This window comes from Prenolepis imparis, unplaced genomic scaffold (assembly GCF_030444845.1).
Source record: "Prenolepis imparis isolate NDT839.2.m4 unplaced genomic scaffold, iyPreImpa1.0 SCAF_14, whole genome shotgun sequence".
NCBI lineage: Eukaryota > Metazoa > Arthropoda > Insecta > Hymenoptera > Formicidae > Prenolepis > Prenolepis imparis.
Window position 1 is genome coordinate 9012456 of NW_028141172.1, and position 20482 is coordinate 9032937.

Genomic DNA, 20482 nt, shown 5'->3' on the forward strand with positions numbered 1-20482 from the left:
ACATTGCATAATTACAAACATTTTTAAGAAGATAATTTTTTTCCAATTACAATGCCACCGCACAATTAATATATTTAAAAATTTTATATGCATATAATGAATTCGCTGCTTTATCCAAATATAATATTGACATATATCGTCAGACAATAATATCGCTTACTAATGTAAATTACGTTTTATGTTTTTCTACTTAATAAAATAAAAGGCAGGAAATTATAAAACAATGAAATTCAAATGCTATAATAAATGAATGAGAATTAAGTAACTAATTATATTTTTAAAGAATACGAGCCTTTTTTCGAAATTTAAAAAATTTATAAATTTAATAGGAGCAAACATTAAAAAATAACCAAAAGATTAATTCATTGGCTTCCAAAATTTAAGAGAACTTGCTCATAGAGTATATCGCGCACGAAATATAATGCATATCAACTCAAATCGCCAAAGGTTGAATCGCTTAAAAAAGAAAGAAAACTTCGATAATTACATATCATTTTTCAATAACAACAGATCCGTTATATCAATCGTTTCAAAGTGTATAACCGACTCGTGTATCTTTGAACTAAATCTGTATCCGATTGGGTCTACTTTGAACCGGAAAGAGGGTTGGCGAATTAAAAGCGCCGACGAAGAGGATTTCTTGACGTATTTTGTCATAAATCAGCCAGACGAACGGATAATTGCAATTCACGTCGATTAGGTTGAGGTTTGGAGAGGACTCTTGTCCGGTGTAAAACATGGTGATTGCACTCGCAATGGTGACTTTTTGCGTGACATTGACATAAGTACGATGCACGGCATTACCGAGGTGCTGGAAAGATATGTAGCCAGGAACTTCTATTTTGTGAATCGCGCCGAATGATATTAATTCCTCGAGACCTAGATCTTGCAGCAGCTCACGGATTTTCAAATTTTGCTCCACTCGAAAAATCGGCCGCTTCGAGAAGTTTGTATCTTCTTGCAATGTCGCATCATGATGTAACAGATGGCGCAATTTGCACATACCATCCTTGGTCGACAATCGTTTGACCATATTGGAAATGTCAGTGTCGGTAGCATCTTTCTTGATCCTGCAGTCACCTGATTGTGAGTCTATTGAAGCAGGTAACAAGATAAACAATGACATGTTATCATTCTGGTAAGGAAACTCGCTCACGTGCACACTTAATTCCTTACAATAGTCTAAAAAAAAAAAAAAATAGAAGTTGAGAATATTATATAGAAAAAAAGTGATCAAGATTGATAAATCAATGAATTCGGAAATATATTCGTCTGATTGCATATAAAATATTGTGCATTGTTGAAAATTCCTACAATACTTGACATTTAAAAAAATTGAAAACCATTTGTGTAAACATATTTTCAACAAATGTTGGAAAATTGAAAGTAAAATGAGTGGCAAATTAGTAAAAATCGGAATCTTGTTATCAACAGTTTCAAAAACATTTAACAACAATTTTTATTATTCTAAAATTTAAACCTTCTGTCAATGCATATTTATTATTTATTATTTTTTATTAACGTCCAGGTACCAATATCCTGTTTTTTGTTCCGTGACATTTCTTTAGCAGCTGCTGAATATTCTCTTTCGTTATATTTTAGAGAGTTATTTTTAAATACAAAGCTAATTGTATTTTGCTTGATATAAGAAAAAGTTCGACATGTTTAACATTTAAAGTTGCTTTGGATATTTGGATTTCCGTTCCTTGACAGAAGGGTTAAAGCGTTGAGTGCTTTAGAATATAAAATATGTTTACAAAATATGTTTCGTTAAACAGCTTTCAATTAGTTTCGTTAAATATGATACAATTAATTCAAAAAATGTAATTATAAAAAGCTTTACATATACATATATATTTTATAAAAACAGATGAAATTACAAGATGATATTTTATGACATATATCAATGAAAGAGAAATTGTCTGTATTTTTCATGGAATTAGCCTGTATCCAAGATCGATACGAAATAGAAATATAATAACTAACAATTGTTTTCAAACGATTGTTAATTAAAACGTCAAGGTCAAGCAAAGCTTATAATTCTTTTTCCAAGAAAACCATAACAACAACGATATCAACGCATGAGCATTGCGAACAATTGTTAGCCACTAATTTTCTTTCCGCCATTGATTTTGGACATAGGCTCGATGGTCAATTCTCTTTCCATTTATAAATGGTCTAAAGATTATATTTGCTCACATTCTCTACGCTTTCGTTCGTCAGGAATTGTCGATACACTTGGTGCATCAGATTGGCAGGCCGTTGAAATTTGGAATCTGAGAGACCGAGAGTAAAAGACGTGCATCAAAACAAATTCCATATCTTTTCTGACTACGCTCAATTTCGTAGGACGAGTCATACGTAAGTAACATCTTATATGTCTATTTATGATATTTATTCCCTGGATAGGAGAATCGATACAATTGAATTTTTCTAAATATTCGTTCAAAATATGATAACGCGATGATATTAAGAAATTATCCTCCCTAAGCCAAAGTTTAATAGATTTATTATAGAAGGGGTAAGCCACATTACTTTCATTCCGTAACTGAAAATATCAAAGAAAATATTGGTAAGATTCACTTATTTCACTTATTTCTTGATAAAAGACTTCTGTCATTTTTAAATCGCGTTAAAACCACGCAAATTGTTGTAGTTGGCGTTATTATCGGATGAAATTGTTGCATTGATAGTTGAACCGAGTTTGAAATAGCTTTTTCCTCCCCATATACATTCGTTTCAAATTCTATTGAACAACTTTTAAATCTGAAGCCGTTCTCTAGCTTTATACAACCTTGACGGAAAAAAAACATTTCTGTCAGAATCAAAGCATGCGCAAATAAATACTCACACAAACACACACACTGGTACATATCAAAACATATTATTTGATTTTAATGTCAAAAATTTACAATTAATTTATTAAAATATTTATTTACAAATATGCGTTATCTCATACATCTTGACACATTTATGAAAATATACGTAAATAAGTAGATATATATACATATATATAATAAATCAAATGAAAAAAAGAGTCAAAAATTTCTCATTAATTCTGTTAATATCTGATACATGAAGAGAATCATAAATAGAAAATTTGAATATTTGATAAAAAAAGTAAAATTAATACTATCGGCTATAGCAATATCACAGCAAATTTACAAAAGAGTGAAGCACATTGCATGGTTATTCATATTTGAGATAGAAGAATACTTTAGTCTTTTTTCTTATATATATATTACTATCGTGCAATTAAACAATTTTATAAATTTTGTAAACTTTATTTATATACGTATGTACACAATATAATATACAAATAATAAATTTTGACATTGTAAACTCGACTAATGTTTTTAAAGAATTTGCAAAAAATTATTTTTTGGCATTTACAGCAGCTATATTATGCATATACATACAAACATGCATACACATATATATGTATATATACAAATAAATAAATATGCATATATGTTTCAGGGAACCGGACCAAAACAGAATTAGGGTTTGGTTTCGGTTACGGTTTAATAAAATATTTAACAACTATTCTGTTTCCAGTTTCGGTTTTCTTATCTAAATAAATTTAAATAAAGAAACTGAAACCGTTTAAATTACGATTTCTTCGGTTACGTTTTCGGTTTTTTTAAATTTTTACTTTTCGTTTTTCTAATCAAATTAATTTCTAAATTATATTACTTTAAAAAATTATTATTAATTTTTATAACATATAAATAAACAACACTTCATATTATACATGAAAATGTATTTAGTTATAGGTATATGTAATATAGATATATATATATAAATATATTTTATGTATTTATGTAGAATGAAATATTCATGGATATGAAGTGTTGTTTATTTATGTCATAAAAATTAATAAAATAATAATTAGATACTTAAAAAGTCGCTAGAAAAATTTTAAAATAGGAAATTTTAAAATAGGAGAACGAAGTAAAGTCGACCCAACTAGCCAAAATTATATTTATTCAAAAAACACACAACGTTTCGACCATATGGATGTGGTCCTTATCAAGTGTAATACTGAAACAATACAGTTTTAAATCATAAGTGCGAGACGGTTTGATATGTCAAAAGTTAGAGATTTTTTACATACTTCATTAGTAGAGGTGCAGCCAAATTAACGATAACGTCAACTTTTCCATAATATAGTTACAACATATTTAAATAAACATAACATAAATTAATAAATTTTTTAAAGTAATATAATTTATATATATATACTTTTATAAATAATTTATATATATGTATATATATATATATATATAAACGTGAAACATAATATCCTCACAGCTATAATTATTGCGATGGTATATTTTTTGTAAAAAATATTTCGACTCACCAATTTTCTTCTTTAGAATTTGCTGCTCCATTATAGCTATACGTAGCAAAACAGTGACAAACTTGCTTACATATTTATATCATATTATGTAGCGCACGAATATATTGTCACCGAATGAAATTTGTGTACGATAATTTAAACCGCGTGTTTTGTACATTATTATCATCGTCCAAAATTTTTTTGTACAAATCTAGAGCTGCCATTTGATTTGGTCTCACCATCCAACATAATTATATTGTAATAGAACAAGTTGTAGATTATTATCATCGCATCAGTAAAAGATAAAGGACAAAATTGTAATATAAGACAAATATGTAAAAATAAAGAACAGAATTAAGTTTAAAAAAAATGAAAATCTAAAGGACTGCTACTTGAAATAAAGGATTGTCTTTTAGAATAAAGAACGTATAATCAGCGTAATTATAGATCGTTATCTATTCGACAAATTGATTACAAAATTACACATAATTTTATAAAAGAATCTTTAAATTTACCAGTTAATATTGCCTGTTCCCGATTAATTTCCAATGTGTTTATAAAATAGCAAAAGTAGGAACAAACATGTGGCCCACGTGAAATTCACAAGTATTTTTTCAGAAGTTTTGATCGCAATATTATTTAGCAACTATAATTTTGCTCGCATTATTGTTAATTAACATTGCTATCAGATGTAATTTTTGCTCTGGTAGTAAATTTTTTTTTCTAAGATTTTTATTTGTACAATTTTCAAGTTTGAAACTATTCTTTAGGGTGATTCTTCATTCTAGTCTGAAGGTAACCGTTTCTATCAAAATAATATCATGCACTTATACAAACATACTGATAAATGCACATTAACAAAACATCAAAACATATTATTTAATATTATTATCAAAAATTCAATATTTATTATTATATAAATATACATTATCTCATACATCGAGATACAATTATAAAAATTTAAAAGAATAGATAGACACCTATTATATGTATATAGCGTACGCCAAGTGAAAGGATGAGTCAAAAATACAATTCTGTTATTGCTGGACTTTTAAAAAAATAATGTAGATATAATATATTATTAAAAAATAATGTATAATGTAATAACAATATTATAGCAAAATTAAAACAGAATTAAGCACAGCGCACATTACACATATATGAGAAAAAGACAGTTTCATTTTTTTTTATACATTATCTCAGCATAAATAACATTTTTACAAATTTGGTAAACATTACCAAGAATTTAAAAAATGTAAAAATGTATATATATGTATATATATATATATATATATATATATATATATGTATACATATAATGTATATGTATGTGTATATACATATATTTATCATCGAAATTTAACATTGATATATTATGGGACAATAATATCAGCGCTTTTTAATGTTATAATTATATGTTCTTTTGTTCAGTTATTTAAAACGTCAAGAAAATTTTAACCAATATAATTAAGGCCATGGATGGAAAAAGGGCACATAGGCTTTTGTGCCCTTTTTCCGTAAATCATCTAAATCGACTTAGGTATGTTTCATATATATAATATATATATAACAAAAGACAAAAAAATTTATTATTTAAACCCTTAACAGAGAACAAAATAAAATATAATTTTCTACAAGAATCTTTCGACCAAAATATCTGCGCTTTCATTAGATTCGTGCGTCTGTACGCATCCACCAAACGTCTCGCGCGAGACTGATCGCAAGATTCTGAGAAGCGGTGTCGCCAAGCGCACCCCACACATCCTTCTCGCTGCGCGTCTCGCGCCAGACTGATTCTCAATTCTCGATTCTCGAGATGTTGCGATTGCGAGACTGACGATCAGTCTCGCGCGAAACGCGCAGCGTGAAGGACGAAGGGGGTGCACTTGGCAACACCGCTTCTCAGAGTCTTGCGGTCAATCTCGCGCGAGACGTTCAGCGTGGTGGATGCGTACAGACGCACGAATCTAATGAAAGCGCAGATATTTTGATCGAAAGATTCTTGTAGAAAATTATATATTTTTTTGTTCTCTGTTAAGGGTTTAAATAATAAATTTTTATGCATTGCATAATTAATTCACATATTTTTATGCATGCATTGCAATCAATGCATGAAAAATAATATATAATAATTAATTATGCAATAATGCATAAAAATTTAGTCTTTGAATCTAAAACAGAAAGTGCAAACAAAAAATAGAATTTTTTATAAGAATCTTTTGATAATCGAGATAATCACAACGTCGAGATTAATTAAAATTTTATTGACGAAAGGATTTATTTATATTTTTTGATAGGAATTAGCTACTTTAAATCGGTTAAATTTATTAGCTCGGTTAATATTTTTGACAGTTATCAGGTGATTTTTGTCAAAAAATATTATTCAAGGATAAAGTATCAAGATATTATTTACAACATATTACTATTTTAATTTTTATAACATGTGTGTGTGAGTGTGTGTGTGTGTGTTATTACTTTAAAATTTAATTAGCAAATTAACGCTTTAGTAATATTTTTTGACAGATATCAGCTGATTAAACCGTCAATTTGCTAATTAAATTCTTAAATAATACTATGTTTAAAATAATAATATGTTTTAAATAATATATTATGGTACTTTAAACTCGATTAATATTTTTTGACAGTTATCAGCTGATTCTGTTAAAAAATATTATTTGTTTAATAATATCATTCTTTTTAATATAAAACCGAAGAATGGCGCGCGTGTAGTTGTTGTTTTAGTTTATATAAAAAAGAAACAAAGTTATATAACTCGATAAGCAAAAGATTACTCAGTGACATATTTAAAGTATCAAGTTTTGAATCTTTATTTTGCTTAAAAATATATATTTTTTGTTACCGCTTAATAAATATTTTAGAGTCTCAGAGTTTTTATTTAATAAGTATCTTTACATGTTATGTGTGTCATTTAACACAATGTGACCTGAAAATTTTGACTTATTTTCCTATATAATTTCCATCATTTAATTTAATGCAAAAATGCTCAAAAATTATTTACCTCTAATTGTAGATCACGGGAGGTTGATGCTTTGTTGATTAAATTTGCAAAATGTTTATCAAAATTAACAGTACCTCTCAAGTCATCTTTCGAGACTGCCGTTAAATAAAGGATTTGTTTTAGGCGATGTTCAATGGCACCACTGGGACGTAAGATAAATCAAAAATAGTGCTTCATATAAGTTATACGGACTGATGGCATAATTGCTCTTCGGCTTGATCTTCATATATTTATATGCAAACATTTTATCGAGAACTTGAAAAGCGCTTCTGTCATTATATTATCTGGCGATAAAAAAAACCAATATGATGAAAAGGTCAAGCAAAATTGACAAGAGATATATATAGAGATATTAAATAGAAAATCATAATAAATTATTATTAAAATTAATGAATTAATTATAATAATATTTCATAACAATTTGAACATTATTTAAAATAAAAAAAATATTAATAATTACAAAGCATTAAATAATATAATATATTAAAATTTTTCTACAATTATTTTGCGTGTGTATAGATAAATATTTATTATATCTCAAATTTAATATTAAATTCAAAATACTCTTTAAATTCAAAAATATAAGTTTAATGATCTAATCGAAAGAGAAATAAAGAAAAAAAATTCGCAAATGTATTATTATATATGTTTACTGACATGTCTACATTTTAACTTCTATTATACTATTCTTCTATTATCTATCTGTACATAACGATCTCTAATTGTAAGAACAGTATTTTGGTTATATTTTCCGCAAATGTGTGTGTGTGTGTGTGTGTGTGTGTGTGGAATAAACGCATAATTTGAGATCGGTGGATTATTGATGATATTTAATAATAATATTTAATACTTAACAATAAAGAAATTGTATTCTGCAATAATCCTATTTATCCAAGAAATTCTGATAATTATTTAAATATACTTTCTGTCGTCTACCCTGTGAAAGACGTACGTAAAAATTGAACTTAATTCTTGTATACCTAAAACGCGAAAATATACGCTAGAATATAGTTAATAGCATCAAATTCGAAATAATGTACGCGATTTTACTCGAATCTAAGGAATCACGAGACTCGCTATGCAATGGTTACTACATTACATAAAAATAAAATTAGAATAGTAGGTATATTAAAAAATAATATGTGGCACGAAAAAAAAATATTAGCGTTGTATGTCTTAATTATCTGTTTGTTAAATCGGCATCAAAATTATTTGATTTTGTAAAAATTCTCGACTCACCAATTTCCTTTAGAAATCGCTGCTCCATTTTAGCTATATGGTAACAAAACAATGGCAAACTTGCTTCGTCTCTATCTCGATATTATGTAGCTGCTACTTTTATTTATTTATATTATGATAAGGCACACGTGTATATTATCGTCAAATATAATTTGTGCGCGAACAGTTGAATCGGATGTAACTTAAGTTTTTTGTACATTATCGTCGTTTAAAATTTATCTGTACAAATCTAGGAATGCCTTTTGACTTGATTTCATTACCCGACATAAATATTGTAATAGAACAAGTTGTCGACTAGAATCGTCAGCGTAAAGAAAACTGTAAAAAATAATTAACTTTTTTTTTATTCCTTATTCATGAATAATTTAACTCAAGATTAATTATTTTTCTCAGCTGTCTTTTTAAAATCGTTGAAAAATTCGCAGTTTTGTCTTATTGTTTATAGATAATCTTATATTTTATATTATATAATTATGTGTGTATAAATTCTATTTTATAATATATTTTTAATGCTAATTAAGCATTTAAAAATTTTTTAAATAGTATTTAATAATGAAGTTTTCGACAACTCACAATAAAATAATTATAAATTAATATACTCCATAAACTTTATACAATATAACAGAAATATAGCTGAATGAGATGTCGATGGTGAATATGTCTATATCTGTATTATTCTTTGCTACTGTACATCTGTACTATTGTTTAAATTAATAGTTTATATAAAACACATATATGACGTCTAATCCAATATTTAATGTCATGACTGTAATCGTAAGAAAACACAGAAAAATTCTGGAAGTGAAAATATCAAATCAATATTTGTAAGATTTTATTCCTTCCATGATAACCGATTCCTATTATTTCTAAATTGCTTCATTCAAGCTCGTATTTTCGCAAGCATTACATTTGTCTGCTATATTTTTCAGAATTGTTCCGGTACTTTATTTAAATTAATCTAAATGAAAAAAGAATCAAAATTATAGAAATATTTCGATAAGGAAGGTTTCTGAATTTTATTAAAGAATCTATCATTAAAACACTGTTCACTGAAAAGAGATGTGTCAAAACTACATATCTTTCTTCTTTGTCACCGCTATTATCTTTGTCATCTCTTATAAATCTATCTAATTAGCAAAATTTTCGTTATATAATTATACTTACATTTCATTTTATACAGCCTGACATGCTAAATTTTGAATCATTTTTATCATGTAATGCAAAAATGCGTCAAAAATAATTATATCTAAATATATGTATATCTTATAAGATTTATTATATCTTATCTATATTATTATATTATGCAAAATATTACACATATATTATGCACATATATTGCACATATATGCACATATATTACACACACATATATATATATATATATATATATATCTTTATACAGTTTAAGTGATATCACACATATATGGAAAAATCCAATTATAATAATATATACAAATTATTATTCAAAATATAGAGCATATATATATATATGCATATAATATTTATTTGTTATAGATTATATTCAAATTCAATATAATAAAACTATATTTTTACTTACATATATTTTTTAAATATATATATAAATTATATTATGCAAATATGTATTTATATTATACATATATTTCAAAATATATATAATATATTACATATATTTTTACATATATATTTTTCCATGGGGGAAGGACAGAAACGTTCTGAATAAATAAAGAATAATTACACACAAAATATTTGCGTATTAAAATGCCGACGCATCGGCTCTTATTAGTTCATTTCCTTCAATCTTATTATATTATATATCTTTTCATATTTTATATATTTTTTTATATTCTAGTTATTTAACCATTATCATAAAACCATGGTACAACTAGCGCAGTACGATTTATTTGATAATATGTGCAGAAACAATGCATCACTTATAATCAACGAGTTCGCCAAAGAGCTAAAAAATATATCTGAAAAATGTATGGATGTTGGTTGTGGACCCGGAGATATAACAAAGGATACTCTTCTTCCGGCACTTGATCCAAAAGCAACAATGATTGGTAAGAGAGAATAATAAATTACGAAAGATTATAACACTCGCACGCGCACACAAACAAACACACAATAATGTAATAACAATTAATATTAATTAATGTTAAAATATATATTATAAAGGTATAGATATTATGAAGAATGTGATCGAATACGCAAACAAAACATACGGTGACAAAAAACGACTCAAATTCGAAGTGTTGGATATTCAAACGAAAAAATTGCCCGAGGAGTATATTTCGAAATTCGATCACATATTCTCATTTCATGCTTTGCATTGGTGCCATGACATTCGGTAAGAAAAATTATTGAATAAAAATAAATTAATATTTTTTTTCGTAGTAAATAACTTTTGCATATAATTTTACTAATATATTTTGACATAAATATATTTCAAAAATTAATTCTAATAGATATATATTTTCAAAATTACAATAATTATGCAATATTTTGCAATTTTAATCGAAATGGCATCAACAGGATACACTTGGATAATCAATTTTATTTTTAAGTAATAAATATTAAATGAGATATTGAAATATGATATAGAAATAAAATATAGAAGTCAAAGAAAAAAAAAATAATCATTTATTTGTTCTAATAATTATGTTTAATTATCATTCAATTACTATTTATTATGAATTTATTATCAGTTCTAAGATCAAGTACAAACATGTATCATAGATAATTATTAAATATAAAAACGCAATAGAAAATGGTCAAAACAATATACATTGTTTATATGCAATAAAAACATACTTGGTGTTATTTAGAATTGTAACCATGTTGGAGAGTAAAAATAATATTTACAAATTTATAAAGTATATACATTGTTTATGGAATCTGTCAATCCATAAAAAATATTTTTTCTTTTATTTAGATACGTTCCATCAATTAAAAAAAAAAACTGTATTAAGTATTTTTTACTATATTATATATCCTATATAATATATTTTGTACCTTATGTAATATAAATAAAATATAAAATATTTAGTTCACACACACAATATACTTACCTCAATACATACTTCAATATACTTGTAAAATAAATTTGTTAATATTATTATTTTAGATTAGTCTATAAAGAAATACAAGTAAATATTATTAATACAATCGTTTTGTAAAAAGGGGGTTTCAAGAAAAAAATAGGAAAGAAAAAAATTATACCCATTTTTGCCGTAGATCATGGAGAGATATCTGTACAACTATGAAACATTTCTTTGTGCATAAACTATTAGTACAGAATATAAAGTAGGAATATCCGTCTCTTCTTTTCCATTATGCAGCTTAGAATTACCTTGACTATCTCTCTATTCTTTAACTTTAATTTCCGTATATCTACGTGCTAACTCATTCATGAACTCCTCTCTTAGATTATACGACATATTGTCCAAAAATGTAAAAGTATATTGTGAAGTAATTATGGCTATTGAGAATTTAAAAAAATATGATTAATTTACAATTACAAATCAAATAAATAAGAAGAAATAATATTTAAAAAATTATATTAATAACATATTCTGAAATTTAATTTTTGCATGCATGTCAAGGAAAATACTTACGTAGAAACTTTTCTGTATTCTCATAAGTGTTCATCTCCCGATTACTGCAATGATGAACTTGAAATCCGATATCTTCAAGTATTTCTATTAGCTCTTCGCGAGGTCGGGCCGAATAATGAAATGCTCCAACATACTTTTTTTTGCCCTGTATAAAGATAATTGACAGTCTACAGTTAAAACATTCCAATAGAAGCAATACACACACACATGTAATATTTAAATATTTATATATAAAGAAAGTGATTTTATAAATAATGCCGTCTGTTATATATTTGATATTGATATCTTCGCAGACCGATCAGTAAGTAAAACAAAAAAGTGTATCCAAAATTAAATGTTAACTAATACAAGAATGTAAAGCAACTAAATCTATTTTATATGTCAGTCATTTATAAGTGTATGTACACTCGGGGGATTTTAAAATATTGCTAAAGATATTTTTACAATCAGAAATTATGCTACTATATAATTTTACATCATATTTCAATGTAATAATATCCCCACCCATATATGATGCATAACGCATATCTTGCGCCAAAATTTCTAAGGCCTCAAAGATAGCTGTGTTACGTGCTATACTTAATATCAGCATAGTTTTACCAGGTCGAAGCATACGATAAATATTCTCAAACGTTTGGCTGTTAAACAATGAAGATGAATGTTAATTATTGTAATTTTGAAAATATATATCTATTAGAATTAATTTTTGAAATATAGTTATGTAAAAATATATTAGTAAAATTATATGCAAAAGTTCTTTCCTACAAAAAAAAATGTTAATTTACATTTATTTAATAATCTTACTTACCGAATGTCATAGCACCATTGCAAAGCATAAAATGAGAATATGTGATCGAATTTCGAAATATATTTCTTGGGCAATTTTTTCGTTTGAATATCCAACACTTCGAATTTGAGTCGTTTCTTGTCACCACACGTATTGTTCGCGTATTCGATTATATTTTCCATAATATCTGTACCTTTATAATATATAATTGTTGTATTAATTAATATTAATTATTATCACAATGTATGTGTGTGTATTTGTGCGCGCGTACGCGAGATGTTATAATAATCTGATTTATTATTTTATAATTTTTTTACCTATCATTGTTGCTTTTGGATCAAGCGCTGGAAGAAGAATATTCTTAATTTGTTATATCCCCGGCTCCACAACCAACATCCATACATTTTCCGGATATATTTTTTAGCTCTTTGGCAAACTCGTTCATTAAAAGTTTTGTAATATTTTTGTTATTATCAAATGAATCGTATTGCGCTGGTTGTATCATGATGTTATGATAATGTGTAAATAACTAGAATTTAAAAAAATGTATAAAATATGAAAAGATATATAAAAAGATTGAAGGAAATGAACTAATAAGAGCCGATGCGTCGGCATTTTAATACTCAAATATTTTGTTTGTAATTATTCTTTATTTATTGAGAACGTTTCTGTCTTTTCTTTGGATCATCTTCAGCTTATCGTTTAATAATACAAGTGTTCGGTATAATGTATAAAAACAACACTCACTTTTAACCTTTAATACAATAAGCTGAGGATGGTACAAAAAAGTACTAAAATATTCTAAATAAATTAAGAATAATTACACACAAATTGCGTAATAAACCATAAGAGTTTTTCGTAATTAATTGAAATCAATAAATTTACGTTTTAATTCCGACACACTAGCTTTTATTAGCTCATTTTCTTCAATTCTTTAATATTAATATATATAGTTTTTTTCTCTATCATAATTAAAATATAACAAAAAATTCAATATGATATGGGGAATAAAAAGAATATTTTACAATACTTTATCGGTATATTTAGTTACCAATAAAATTTTTTTCTAAATAATAGTATTCTCTCATTTAAAAGCAAGGATTGATTAAGATTGTTTTTTGTCATACGAGGAAGAGGATGTATTTGAGAAAGGAGGGAAAGGTTGATTCATAACTTGAATTAATTAACAGTTGAAATGTCAGTGGTATTTTTAGACGTTTGGTTAGTGATTATTCAATCAATAAAGGATATTAAAAATAAGTCATTTTTGGGTCCTTCGAGGAACCTAAACTATTTATTGGAAACTGTTTTTAGAATTTTATAGAAACTGAAGCTAAGAATTATTTGTTTACCATGTCCGGGAAATGTTATGAAAATCAAGTTTTATTATCGATTATATTATTGGAACAGTCATATATGAGTGTTTTTTAAGTTTTACACTTAATGTATCTTCAAAATAAAATCAATTGTATTTATTTATTAAAAAATAAGTACTAGATGTAGAGAATTTAATGTTTAGATATACATAATTTACATTACACATACAGTGTGTGTTGAAAGTCTGAAAATGGTTGAATATTTCATAAACTATGCATTTTAGAAAAAAATCTTTCAAACAAAAGTGGTAGGGCTTAAAAATATCTATTTACTAGTCTTGTCTGTCTCATTTAAAAGCTAGTTGACTTTCAAATAATGTTGAAAAACGAAAAATGCAAAATTATAATTTACATGAAACTAAAATTATGTGAAACTCGAGATAATAAGTTCAAATAAATGGTCAAAAGAAGTAGAAAAAAAGTAGAAAAGAATCTTTACGAGTTACCTGAGTAAATTTGTCTCCGCCGCGATTCGGATGAAAATAATAAAGAACTTGTGTGAGAACGTGAAAGACATGTCTTAACCCATTTTTATATGATACTCGAGATAATCAATTCATTTTGCGCCGAGTTTAATATTATGATTATGCAAAAGAACTAGTAATAATTATTACGAGTTATTTGATTAAATTTGCCTACAAAGTAATTGTGACTGGGTTAAACATGCACTTTTTTGTAACAGAGATTACGAAAACGTGAAACATATACTTCTAAACTTATTTGTATACGTATCAAGCAACGCGGTATTAGTGCGAAGCCAAGTATATAAAAAAATGCTAATATGATTTATATCAGTGCTCGAAATTAGTTGACCTTTTCGGGCCGATATCTGAAGCGACGCCTTTGATCCCCCACCACAAAAATTGTATGACGATTTCGCGGAAATTGCAATCTCAGCATATTTTTTTTGTAGGGACAATCCTGTCAGGAATGTTGCTTGATATGTATACAAATAAGTTTAGAAGTATGTTTCACGTTTTCGTAATCTCTCTTACAAAAAAGTGCATGTTTAACCCAGTCGCAATTAATTTGTAGGCAAATTTATTCAAATAACTCGTAATAATTATTACTAGTTCTTTTGTATAATATTAAACTCGGCGCAAAATGAATTGATTATCTCGAGTATCATATAAAAATGGGTTAAGACATGTCTTTCACGTTCTCACAAGTTCTTTATTATTTTCATCCGAATCGCGGCGGAGACAAGTTTACTCAGGTAACTCGTAACGATTCCTTTCTACTAATTCTTGTGACCATTTATTTAAACTTATCTCGAGTTCCACATAATTCTAGATTCATGTAAATTATAATTCTGCATTATTCGTTTTTCAACATTATTTGAAAGTCAACCAGTAGCTTTTGGATAAGACTGACAAGACTATATATAGTAAATAGATATTTTTGAGCCCTACAACTTTTGTTTGAAAGATTTTTTCTAAAATGCCTAGCTTATGAAATATTCAACCATTTTCAAACTTTTAGCACACACTGTATATATGTAATGTAAATTATGTATATCAAAACATTAAATTCTCTACATCTACTACTTATTTTTCAATAAATAAAGATACAATTGTTTTTATTTTGAAGATACATCAAGGGTAAAACTTTAAAAACACTTCATATATGACTTATGTGCCTCGTGAAAGGCACAGGGGTCGCGTCGAATTTGGGATGGGAATCCGTGGGCGTCAGGATGGTCCGGTCCGTGGAAATTTATTTAATGAAGAAATTGTAGATCTTCGTATAAATATATTCGATTTTTATTCAAACTGTCTATACTTTTATTTAACTCTTATTTCAGGTAGAGTACTAGCGCTCGCGTCGTATCCTTGAATGGTGTAGGATTACGGTCGTTCCGTGACGTTCGTATAGTTTAGAACGTCCGGTGGGTTGCGTATGTTATAATCTTAGCGACGGCGTTATACTTAATTCGGTTCTTAATTTGCGACTGCTCGAGCGCGTCTATTGTTCGGTTTTATAGCCGAATTTTGGAGTCTTTTGATCGGAGGGAGTGCCTGGTAACAGGCCCTCTTGGTCAAAGTCCAGGGTGCAAGCGAAGGAAATTCGAAGTCTCCTTCGCTTCGCTTGCATTTTTGCAATTTTAAGATTTCGCGCGTGACTCGCTGCGTATGCTGTTTTTCGTAGCCAGCGCGTTGACAAGCGGATGTAACATAAGTAGTTATAGCTATTGAGGGCTATAATAGACTGTTCCAGTAATATAATCGATAATAAATCTTGATTTTAATAACTTTTCCCGTAAACCCCTGGTAAACAAATAATTGTTAGTTTCTGCTTCTATAAAAAATTCTAGAAACAGTTTCCAGTAAATAGTTTAGGTTCCTCGAAGGACCCAAAAATGACTTATTTTTAATATCCTTTTGTAGTATCCGGTAATAGGGACGGGGGTCACAGGGAGGAGATATAAAGGATTTAAAATTTAAACTGTATGTCCTTCGTTCCTCTTTGATATTCACTCAGTGAGTCTTTAATTAACAGATTCACTTTTAACTGGCTTCACAACTATAGCCATTACAAAAGAAATAAAGTAAAACGAAAAACTCGGAATGCCCACTGGGGTATATATTCAGGGTAGGTAAACTGTCCTTCGTTCACATACGTCTGACGAGCTAGGCAGTCCTTCGCTAACTGCTGGTTCTGCGCTCCCTGCTCCGAAAGTTCGGCAAGCCGCTATAATATAGATAGATACCTTATGCTAGATGGAAGATCGATATAGGTTTCGATTCGCATAATTCGCGCTTACACTTTTTTGATTGAATAATCACTAACCAAACGTCTAAAAATAACACTGACATTTCGACTGCTATTTAATTCAAGTTATGTATCTACCTTTCCCTCCTTTCTCAAATACATCCTCTTCCTCGTATGACAACAAACAATCCTAATCAATCTTTGCTTTTAAGTGAGAGAATACTATTATTTAGCAAAAATTTTATTTCTAACTGTACCGATAAAGTATTGTAAAATAATCTTTTTACTCCATATCATATTGAATTTTTTGTTATATTCTAATTATGATAGAGAAAATAAACTCTATATATTAATATTAAAGAATTGAAGGAAATGAGCTAATAAGAGCTAGTGCGTCGGAATTAAAACGTATTATAAATTTATTAATATAAATTAATTACGCAAAATTCTCAAGGTTTATTACGCAATTTGTGTGTAATTATTCTTAATTTATTTAGAATATTTTAGTACTTTATTGTACCATCCTCAGCTTATTGTATTAAAAGTTAAAAGTGAGTGTTGTTTTTATTCATTATACCGAACACTTGTATTATTAAACGATAAGCTGAAGATGATCCAAAGAAAAGACATAAACGTTCTGAATAAATAAAGAATAATTACAAACAAAATATTTGCGTATTAAAATGCCGACGCATCGGTTCTTATTAGTTCATTTCCTTCAATCTTATTATATATCATTTCATATTTTATATATTTTTTTATATTCTAGTTATTTAAACATTATCATAAAACCATGGTACAACCAGCGCAGTAAATAAAATACGTTTTATTTAATAATATGCACAAATACAATGCATCACTTATAATCAACGAGTTCGCCAAAGAGCTAAAAAATATATCTGGAAAATGTATGGATGTTGGTTGTGGACCCGGAGATATAACAAAGGATATTCTTCTTCCGGCACTTGATCCAAAAGCAACAATGATTGGTAAGAGAAAGTAATAAATTACGAAAGATTATAACACTCGCATGTTCACACAAACATACACACAATAATGTAATAACAATTAATATTAATTATTGTTAAAATATATATTATAAAGGTACAGATATTATGAAGAATGTGATCGAATACGCAAACAAAACATACGGTGACAAGGAACGACTCAAATTCGAAGTGTTGGATATTCAAACGAAAAAATTGCCCGAGGAGTATATTTCGAAATTCGATCACATATTCTCATTTCATGCTTTGCATTGGTGCCATGACATTCGGTAAGAAAATTATTGAATAAAAATAAATTAATATTTTTTTTTGTAGAAAAGAACTTTTGCATGTAATTTTACTAATATATTTTGACATATATGTTTCGAAAAATAATTCTAATAAATATATATTTTCAAAATTACAATAATTAACATACATTTTTGTAGTTTAACAGCCAAACATTTGAGAATATTTATCGTATCCTTCGACCCGATAAAACTATGCTGATATTAAATATAACGCGCTGCAAAGCCTTCTTTGAAACCTTGGAATGTTTGGCACAAGATGTGCAATATGCATCGTATATGGAGGTGAATATTATTGTATTGAACTATGATGTGAAATTGTATTGTAGCATAACTTCTGCGTAATTGTGAAATTTCAATCTTTAGAAATATTTTAAAATAATTCGAGTTCACACTTATAGATGAGTGACATATAAAATAGATTCAGTTCTTTACATAAAAACTTGTATTATTCGACATTATTAATTACAGTATCAAGGGAGGAGGGTCAATAAGGGCGTTTTTGTGCCCCCTCTGGATTTTCATAAAACAATTTTTTTTGTCTTGTATGATCATTAGGAATGTCAAAAATAATCATTAGGTGAGAAAAAAATTCGATCCATATAGCCAAAATTAATCATTAGTTTAGGTGTACCACTATGGTATCTAAGCCCTTTTTATGACTAATAAGTAAACTAATGAAATATTTTCGGTCATTATAATGCTTTGCCATAATATTTATGTCATTTTAAACTATAACATCTTGAGGCAATGCACATTGTAGTCTAAAATGACATAAATATTATGGCAAAGCAGTATAATGACCGAAAATATTTCATTAGTTTACTTATTAGTCATAAAAAGGGCTTAGATACCATAGTGGTACACCTAAACTAATGATTAATTTTGGCTATATGGATCGAATTTTTTTCTCACCTAATGATTATTTTTGACATTCCTAATGATCATACAAGACAAAAAAAATTGTTTTATGAAAATCCAGAGGGGGCACAAAAACGCCCTTATTGACCCTCCCCCTTTGGATACACTTTTTTGTTTTACACTGATCGGTCTGCGAAGATATCGATATCAAATATATAGCACAAACGGCATTATCTATGAAATCACTTTTTTTTATATATAAATATTATGTATGTGTGTGTATTACTTTTATTGCAATTTTTTAACTATGGATTGTCAATTATCTTTATACAGGACAAAAAAAAATATGTTGGGGCACTTCATTATTCGGCCCGACCTCGTGAAGAGGTAATAGAAATACTTGAAGATATCGGATTTCAAATTCATCATTGCAGTCTTCGGGAGATGAAAAATTGTGTGAATACAGAAAAGTTTATATGTAAGTATTTTCCTTGTCATGCGTGCAGAAATAAAATTCTAGGCTATGTGATTAATATCATTTTTTTATATTACTTTTTCTTATTTTGTAATTAATAAATTAATCATATTTTGTTTACTTTGGTAGCCATGGTTACTTCACAATATACTTTTACATTCTTGGACAAGATGCCGCATAATCTAAGGGAGGAATTCAAGAATGAGTTAGCACGTAGGTTTACGAAAATAAAAGTTAAAGAATATAGAGAAAGTCAAGATAATTCTAAGCTACGTGATGGAAGTGAAGAAACGGATATTCCTGCTCTATATTCTGTACTGATAATTTATGCACAAAAGAATATTTCATAATTGTATAGATATTTCTCCATGATCTACGGTAAAAATAATTATAATTTTTTTCTTTCCTATTTTTTTCTTTCTACCTTTTGCTTACAAAACGATTGGATAATATTTACTTGTATTTCTTTATAGAATAATTTAAAAAAATATATATTATCAAATTTATATTACGAAGTACGTTGATTATATATTTTATATTTATTTTATATATGGTACAAAATATATTATATAAGATGTATATAATATATGGTATTAATCATTTAATACACAATTTTCTTTTTAAAATTAATATGTACGTATCGAAAAAAAGAAATATTTTCTATATACATATATAGATCGACAGATTTCATAACCATTGTATATATACTTTGTAAAATAAATATTATTTTTACTCTCCACACAACGTAGTTCAATTTTAAATAACACCATGTATGTTTTTA

The 20482-nt window shown here is 27.4% G+C and overlaps 2 protein-coding genes and 2 pseudogenes across 3 annotated transcripts; 2 read left to right on the plus strand and 2 right to left on the minus strand.

The window, feature by feature from the left end:
- Positions 1-562: 562 nt before the first annotated feature.
- LOC145945083 (plasminogen activator inhibitor 2, macrophage-like) lies at positions 563-8628 on the minus strand. Its single transcript, XM_083053918.1, has 4 exons — positions 8601-8628; positions 8314-8341; positions 2200-2276; positions 563-1182 (listed from the first exon to the last, which is right to left on the minus strand). Exons 1-4 carry the CDS (start codon positions 8626-8628, stop codon positions 563-565), a joined length of 753 nt encoding a protein of 250 aa, XP_082910044.1.
- A 1827-nt stretch (positions 8629-10455) lies between these two features.
- LOC145945084 (juvenile hormone acid O-methyltransferase pseudogene) lies at positions 10456-10933 on the plus strand (annotated as a pseudogene). The gene is made up of 2 exons (XR_014426793.1): positions 10456-10642; positions 10758-10933. The product of XR_014426793.1 is annotated as a juvenile hormone acid O-methyltransferase pseudogene (transcript).
- Positions 10934-11723: 790 nt separating this feature from the next.
- LOC145945680 (juvenile hormone acid O-methyltransferase-like) lies at positions 11724-13488 on the minus strand (annotated as a pseudogene).
- Positions 13489-17897: 4409 nt separating this feature from the next.
- LOC145945679 (juvenile hormone acid O-methyltransferase-like) lies at positions 17898-20271 on the plus strand. Its single transcript, XM_083054780.1, has 5 exons — positions 17898-18060; positions 18176-18347; positions 18515-18650; positions 19560-19704; positions 19831-20271. The coding sequence occupies exons 1-5, from the start codon at positions 17910-17912 to the stop codon at positions 20049-20051; spliced, it is 825 nt and encodes a 274-aa protein (XP_082910906.1). The 5' UTR covers positions 17898-17909; the 3' UTR covers positions 20052-20271.
- Positions 20272-20482: the final 211 nt, after the last annotated feature.